The sequence below is a fragment of the Myotis lucifugus genome, unplaced genomic scaffold (genome assembly GCF_000147115.1).
Source record: "Myotis lucifugus unplaced genomic scaffold, Myoluc2.0 scaffold_1589, whole genome shotgun sequence".
NCBI classification, from domain to species: Eukaryota; Metazoa; Chordata; class Mammalia; order Chiroptera; family Vespertilionidae; genus Myotis; species Myotis lucifugus.
This window is the reverse complement of record NW_005872637.1, coordinates 34,566-42,589: the sequence shown is the minus strand read 5'-3', so window position 1 is coordinate 42,589 and position 8,024 is coordinate 34,566. Positions and strand designations below refer to the sequence as shown.

The window sequence follows — 8,024 nt, the reverse complement described above, 5'->3', positions numbered from 1 at the left end:
CCTTGGAAACATCTGGAGCCCGATGCTGTGCCCTTTTCAGGTGGGTTCGGTGGCAACGCCCTGAGAGTGTGGGACGGGAGTGTCCCATTGTTGGCTGTGGCTTGCTCTCGAGTCGAGGATTTGGTTTGCAGGTCCTGGCACAGGATCGGGGAGGATTGGGGAGCCGCAGAAAGGACATTTTATACACATGTCGTCTGAGGCTGGCAGACACCTAGGAGTTCCCTCCAGTCATCTCATTTTATGGGCCAGAAAACCAGTATCTAAGGCGGTGAACAGATCTGCCCACGGTAATGTAGCAGGCGGCACCCAGGACTGAGCCAGGGTCATGTCTCCTATGTCTTGGGGCAGGCCTCCCGCCTCCAGCCTGGAGAGAGGACAGGCTGCTCCTGGGGCCCTGCTCTCAGAAAGGGCCTAGCTGATGGGGCTCCTAAAGCAGCAGGAGAGGACCACTGCCGGGACTGACCAGCAGACCCTGAGCAACGGATGAATGATGACTCTGACACACGTTTCTATGAAAGAGAGGCTAAGGGACTGCTTGGCAGGAGGCACCAAGCAGCCTCGTCTTCCTGCCTCCTCAGGCTTTTATTGTCACAACAGCTTGAACTAAAATTAACTATTAGATACAATCAGCAGGGCAAGCATCCTTGAGAAGGCACATGCGTCTATAAGGTCGGGTCTAAAGACTCAGCATACAGATTCCAGCAAAACACCCGGGGGCTCGGACTTGTTTGGAAAAGTCAAGGCAGGGGCTGCCCCCTTCGGCAAGGCCCCCCTAGAGGCCCCCCGACCTTTCGGAGAATCCTCCTTACAGACCTTCTAACCGAGTCCCGTGCTTCCCCACAGACCACCAAGTGTTCAAGGGCTATAGCCATTGAGGGCCCAGGGCTGCAGACTGGACAGTCGTTAGTCAGGACTGAGGGGGGGGGGGTGCGGGGGGGTTGTCAATCAGGAGAGAGTCTCAGCAGAGAGGCCCCTCCCAGGTCTGGAAGAAGGAGGCAGTGGGTTGGCTGCGGAGGTGCGTGGTCAGGAAGTGCTCTCTGGGTGTGGACTCTGCAGCAAAAGTGAAAGAGAACCAGAGACCCACAATAAAGGGCACGGAAAGCAGACACCCAGGGGATTTCCTGCTCTGCTCTCTGCGTGGACGCTGGGTGCTGGCGCTGCTCCTGCTCTCAGGCTGTTTCTGCTGCTCCCTCGGCTGCAGCGATGGCTGCCCATGCTGCCTGCCTCTGTGTGAGTTGGGCCTTGATAAAGGGGACGAGGGGCGGGGGAGGGAAGGCACCTCCAAGAGATGGGGGTCTCAGGAATGGGTGAGGGCAGTGCTCAGAGAGGGGTGGCTGGAAGGCGTCTCCAAGGAGGGTGTGAAGGAAGGTTCTGGGAAGAAGAGCTGATCATTTGGCTCCCGAGTTCCTTCTGTGTCAGGCCTTGGGCTGGCCGCGGTAGGGATTCATGGTGAGAGGTGGCGTTGGGCTTTGTGCCCATGGGACTGGCAACATTGAAAACGGTGGAAATATTGCCCGGAGCCCTTTCCCTCATCCTGTTTAGGGGCCCAGGGCTCTCAAACCGGTTTCCTTCTCTTCCCAAAAGAGAGGTCCACAAACTCACGTACCCTCAGCTGTGAGCGACCTGCTGCCTTCCTTCTGTGGGAACGCGCTCCCTCCGGCGAGGCCCCAGGAGAGCCCAGCGAGGGCAGCGCTCGCTCAGCGGGGCAGGAGAGAGTCCCGGAAGTCTCAGTCGGGAAGATGTTTCTTTTGGACAGAGCATGAGGGAGGGCCACCAGGCTCTCAGCCACAGCACAGGGCTCACGTGAGGTAGAGCCCTGCCCTCTGTGAGTGAGGCCCTGTGTTAATCACAGGAAGAGATCATATTCTACAACAGGGAGCTAGAGAAACACAGGAAACACAGACGAACAAATAGCATCGAATGGAGTGTCGCTGTGACATGTGTTATTACTATAAAGCAACCAGACCTCCAATAGAAAGCCACAGTACAGAGACTGTGTCCTCACCAGGGCTCCTCCTACAGCACTCAAGGGGGGCAGGCCCGTGGGTGCCCGATGACGACGCTGCCAAATCTTGGAATTTCCATTAGGAAGTTGTTTTTAAGAGTCTGGTGTACGCCTTTGGGTGCTTTGTACTTGTATTTAGTTTTTTTCTTTAATCTTCACCCGAGGATAATCTTCAAAAATTGATGAGAGAGAAACACCAGTGTGAGAGACAAACATTGGTCGGTTGCCTCCCACCTGCGGCCTGACGGGGATTGAACCTGCGGCCTGCTGGTGTGTGGGGCGATGCTCCAACCAGCTGAGCCACTGGCCAGGGCGGTATTTAGTTCTTGACATTTGACACACTTTATCTGGATAGGAAGCAGGTATATATGGTGGGAGATTGTTAATGACAGTTTGGGGATGGATCAGAGGTGTGATTATTATAAGAAATAAAACTGATGTTTGTCTTTGTGTTATAACCTGGGGATTCCAAAAGAGACGTTTCGAGGCAGGGAAGGACACCACTTGTGATGAAGGAGCCGGAGGACCTAACAGCAATGAAGGGCAGGAGACACTGGGGAGGGGGTGAGGAGTGGGAAACATGGCAGGTCTTCCTGGCAACTGTCTCTTGGCCTTCCTCGTCCAGGTGAAGGTGCACTCTGAGGAGTGGGGCTCCATGACCTTCGCTGCCAGCCTGGAGGACAGAGTGAAGAAGATCGGCGAACACGTCCGATCCAAGACCCACGTGCCCGTGCAGGACCAGGTCCTTCTGCTGGGCTCGAAGCCGCTGAAGCCGCACAGAACGCTGTCATCTTATGGCATCGACCACGAGACGACCGTCCACCTCACCCTGCGGGTGGTGAAGCCCAGTGACGAGGAGCTGCCCTTAGTTCTGGTGGAGCCGGGTGACGAGGGGCAGAGGCACCTCCTCCAGGTGCGAAGGTCCAGCTCAGTGGCCCAGGTGAAAGAGATGATCGAGACCAAGACCGCGGTGCCCCCCGAGAAGCAGATTGTGACTTGCAATGGAAAGAGGCTGGAAGATGGGAAGACCATGGCACGTTATGGCATCAGGAAGGGCACCTCACTCTTCTTGACACCCCACTGCATCGGGGGGTGACCATCCTGGGGAGAGATGATAGTAGGAGCAAAAGAGAGCTTATTTCCTCTTAGCTCTTACTCACCAACCACATCCGCTGATGACTTCTCCCAGTTAGTGAGAAACAGGTGAGGAGGAAGAGGAGATTTGGAGTGGGGTGGTAGGCTGCAGAACACTTTTTAACTCTATGACGCTTTGATTCTCGCGTAGTTAAGTGGCAGGATTGTGTGTAACTGAGAACAGAAGGTAACATTGTGAAGGCTCATGAGAGAGAGCATTCAAAGCCAGCTTGAGTGTGATCCTTTTTGGCTCCCCCTGATTTATAGACAACCCCCCATTTCCTTTCCTATCTAACAACATAGTCAGTTCTAGGCTGGGATCAATGTTCTAATTTCTGTGTTTTCATCTATGTGTAAGCCAGTGCGCTATCTATCATATCACTAGATGACTGTTGAACCACATTGAATTTCTACTTGTAGGGAACAATGAAATGATTTCTTATGAAGTGAATTAATTGCTCTGACGTGATCACAGTTTAATTAATAAAGAATTTAGAAATTCAATTAAACTGCTTCTCCTCTCCTCATTCGAAGCTGTTTGGTATAAAAGGAAACCTGGCGCCATGCCCCTCTTGCTCCCTCTGCCCCACACCCAGTCACATGGCTCTTACTTCTGGGATTAAGGCGGACACGGATACGTGTTTTCGCTGGGGACTAGAAAGCTCGTGTCTCTGGCGGTGGGGTGTCAGTTTGGGTAAAGGGTCTAGGGCAGTGATGGCGAACCTTTTGAGCTCGGCGTGTCAGCATTTTGAAAAACCCTAACTTAACTCTGGTGCCGTGTCTCATATGGAAATTTTTTGATATTTGCAACCATAGTAAAACAAAGACTTATATTTTTGATATTTATTTTATATATTTAAATGCCATTTAACAAAGAAAAATCAACCAAAAAAATGAGTTCGCGTGTCACCTCTGACACGCGTGTCATAGGTTCGCCATCACTGGTCTAGGGGCTGGTCCCCGGATTGACACCCACACTCTGCCCAGCTTCTGGCAGATAGAACTTTCTCCTTTCTGCTTCCTTCACCACCAGGTTCTCTCTCGGAATCTCATAGCCCTTTCTCCGTCTTACACCCTTCATTCAATCCTCTATCTTACTGTCCCTCTCTCATGTTACTTTACTGGTCACATGCATGTTTTTCTCACCACCTAAGCCATGTCCACCTACTGATCCACTAGTCTGGTCCCTTCTTATCTTTAAAACTTGCTCAAGAACCACCTCCTTGAAGAAGAGTTTCCCAACTTAACCCCACCCAGCACAAACCATACTGGTGGGTGTTTCTCATTAAACTGATGGGGCAGGCGCTCTGTGGTGGGCACTGGTCACCTGGCCAGGCGGCGTTGGATGGAACTGGTTCCCTGTGTGAGAGGCCCTGGCTCCTTCTTCGGGATGGGGTGTGCTTCACGGTAGAGGCTAGGATTCCCTCGTCCGTTTGGAAGACTCCCGATGCCAGGGAGTGTTCCGGGGCGTCTTCCGCCAGACTGGGAGAGAGCCAAGCTCAGCCTCGCGGGCCTCACCTCACCACCATGGGGGAGGTCACAGTACCTGCTGAGCATGCGGAAGGTCTTCCCCAAATCATGCTTCCTCTCCTGCTCAGCCCGGGAGGAACCCCGAGGGCCATTTCCAACCTCCAAGCCTCTATTTGCAGAGGATGCAGGGGTTTTCCCTGAAGCACATGAGCACTTCCTAATGGGGAAGGGTCTCCCTATTCGCCTGCCTTGGACTCCCGAGGGCAAACTCTTGCAGATTCTCACACAGAACTGAAGAGCCTCAAGGCTAAACTGACTAACCTGCCAATGGGCATTCCCAGGCTTGGCCCTTGGGCTCACAGGTTCCTGCCTACCCCGCTCCTCACTGCCCAACCTGCCCTGTCCACAGGCTGACTTCCCGATGGCCCCCTCGCTGCCCTGTCACTCCCTGTTCCTCAGGTTGCAGGTGAGTAGGTCGAGGGCCGAGGGCCGGTGAGACTATGCTGTAGAAAAGTGAAACGCGCTTGCCGTGCCTCTGGCTGTAGCTGTGTGTGGGTTGCAGGAAGGTGTAGATGGCCGAGCTGTAGAAGAGGCAGACACGGTCTTCAGCTGGGAACCCACACCTGTCCACCGCTTTCCTGTGGAAGATCCCAGAGAACACCGGAGTGCTAGTCCCTGGTGCATGGGTCCCCAGGGAGCTCTCTGGGCGTAGGTGATCCGGGCGCAAGCATGGCAGGTGAGATGGGGTGGGAGAGAGATCCCCGCGCAGAGTCCCATCCTGTTCTCTAGGGCTTTTACTCCCACTCCTTAGTGACTCAGAGGAGCATCGGGTCTACCTCATGGGCGATGCTGCAGACGCCAGAGAAGCCGGCCCCCTCCTGAGGTGGTCCTCCTCTATGTTTCCACCCAGAGCGACCTCGTGAGCTGTGCAGCTAGGTGCCCTCCTGTGCATCAGCCAGTCAACTCCTCTCTCCCGCCCAAGCCCTCAGCGCTCAGTTTGGAGGCCAGGACATTTTGGCCTTTGGTGGTCCAGGGGTGGGATGTGCATTAGATGGCAGGTGAGATGGGGTGGGAGAAAGATCTGCCTTTCCTCACTGGGGGGCCCTCCTGCCCAGGCTCTCCAGCAGGGCAGGACTCGGTGGGAGTCTGGGCGATCGGAAAACCATAAGACAAACACTTTTTGTTCCTCCCAGCACTCAGGGCGGAGGTCAAACCCAGGAAGCGGTGGTGCTGGTGCTGATGAGCAGGTCCCCTCTGGAGCTCCGGGTTTCAGGGGAAGAGGTGGGGAGGGGGGAGGGGGGATGGAAACACCAATCTTTGCGCAGGCCCCCACCTGGAAAATCTGAAATTGTTTTTGACAGTTGCAATTTGCTCTTATTATTTTGGACAGTGAGAATAGTGTATGCAGAAAAAGATGAAAAGATCTTACCTGAACTTACTTTAATATGGAAAACACAGAGCATTTATCTTGAGTAATATTACATTCTACAATTTTTAAAGAAAATGAAGCAAATGGCATGCGCTAGTTATTGGCATCAAAATTAACAAATTTATCCATGTAACTTTACATTAATAAAAATAAATGACATTTTCCAAAATAGATATTATTATGCATTGCTCTCAATTCTAAAATACTTTAGAAACAACAGGTAACAACTCAGGGCCTTAAACAGAAAGCGAAAGCTAAAATGGGGTCTAGGCTATGTTCACACACATACAAATAAGGTTAAATAAGATGAAGAGTAAATATGCCCTATTTTGTTTCTTAAAACTTCTATTTAATGTAAATAGTGCCAAAACCAACATAAATAAAAATTGAAACTAATATTGAAAATGCCAGTTTGGATGCAATATGGTATACTATTTGTGTGTAAAGATTTTGAATTGGGTGAAGCTTTAAATAAATTATAATTCTCACTCAGAATATTGGAAAGGAAATATTTTAAATATATGTATTACTTTTTTCCATTAAGGAGAGTTCATTTATTACTCAACCAATTGTAAAAATGATCTCTCTTTCACCAATGAGTAAAGTTATTATAAATCTACTAGAGGCCCGGTGCATGAAATTTGTGCACTGGGGTGGCGGGGGGGGGGGGGGGGGGGGCTGTCCCTCAACCCCAACCCTGTACCCTCTCCAATCTGGGACCCCTCGAGGGATGTCCGACTGCCCAGAGTGAGATCGAGCCTAAACGGGCAGTCGGACATCCCTCTCACAACCCGGGACTGCTGGCTCCCAACTGTTTCTGCCTGCCAGCCTGATCGCTCCCTAACCGCTCCCCTGCCGGCCTGATTGACGCCTAACTGCCCTCCCTGCCGGCCTGGTCGCCCAGAACTGCCCTCCCCTGCAGGCCATCTTGTGACCACATGGTGGTGGCCATCTTGTGACCACATGGGGCGGCCATCTTGTGTGAGGGTGTGATGGTTAATTTGCATACTATAGCTTTATTATATAGGATTTCTTTCATGATTGCTATTATGAACATGAGCAAATGTCACTCATCCTTCTCTTTCCCTTCTACTATACCTAAAGAATCATTCTTTAGTTTGCCCAGTTTACTGATTTTAGAGCTACTTTTGAGTGTATTCGTCTTTCTTTCTTTCTTTCTTTCTTTCTTTCTTTCTTTCTTTCTCTTTCTCCTTCTTTCTTTCTATCTTTCTTTCTTTCTTTCTTTCTTTCTTTCTTTCTTTCTTCCTTTCTTTCTTTCTTTCTTTCTTTCTTTCTTTCTTTCTTTCTCTTTCTTTCTTAATCCTGTCACTCTTTTCCCCCTGCCCTGCAAACCCCTCCAACTGACAGCTGTCAGAGGGAAAATCAGAAGTTTTGAAGGTGGAAGTTATTACTAAATCCTGATGGACTCACTTGCTGGAGGTTAGGGCTGTCTGTGTGTTTGCTTGTGCACAGCTATTCCCTTCAATAAACTGTCTTTTTTTTTTCTTTTCCTTTTTTAGATTTAACTTTCTTAAGTATTCCATGACTTTTTAAAAATATTTTTTGTTTTTTCGTTAACAATGGTTTATCCTCCTTCATGCTATTTCCAAATCTGCCTTCATTTTTGAAATAGTTTAATTTTTCTCCCACCATTTAATTTATGTTTTTCTTTTTCTTAAAAATATTCATTGAATTTGTTGGGCTGACATTGGTTAATAAAATTATACAGGTTTTAGCTGTACGATTCTGTAATACATCATGTGTATGTTGTATGTTGTGTGGTCACCACCCCAAGTCAAGTCTCCTTCCATCACCATTTATCCCGCTGTACCCTCTCCTACCTCCCCCTCCTGCCCTTCCCTCTGAATAACCTGCCTTTTCACTGGAAGAAGGTTTTTTTTTGTTTGTTTTTTTGGTGTCTCCTTGTGGTTTTAATTTTACTTTTTATTTTTGACAGTACTAGGAGAAGACCGTCCCTTCCCCCCC

At 50.2% G+C, this 8,024-nt stretch overlaps 1 protein-coding gene across 1 annotated transcript; it reads left to right on the top strand.

Annotated features, from left to right (window-relative positions):
* Positions 1–1,079: 1,079 nt before the first annotated feature.
* UBD (ubiquitin D) lies at positions 1,080–3,636 on the top strand. The gene is made up of 2 exons (XM_006107935.3): positions 1,080–1,230; positions 2,631–3,636. Exons 1-2 carry the CDS (start codon positions 1,204–1,206, stop codon positions 3,099–3,101), a joined length of 498 nt encoding a protein of 165 aa, XP_006107997.1. The 5' UTR covers positions 1,080–1,203; the 3' UTR covers positions 3,102–3,636.
* The last annotated feature ends 4,388 nt before the right edge of the window (positions 3,637–8,024 follow it).

Excerpts from the sequence above, each read along its gene's own strand:
- UBD (XM_006107935.3), top strand. The coding sequence starts at position 1,204 with ATGGCTGCCCATGCTGCCTGCCTCTGT. Across the intron at positions 1,231-2,630 it reads CCCATGCTGCCTGCCTCTGT|GTGAAGGTGCACTCTGAGGA; the intron begins GTGAGTTGGGCC and ends TTCCTCGTCCAG.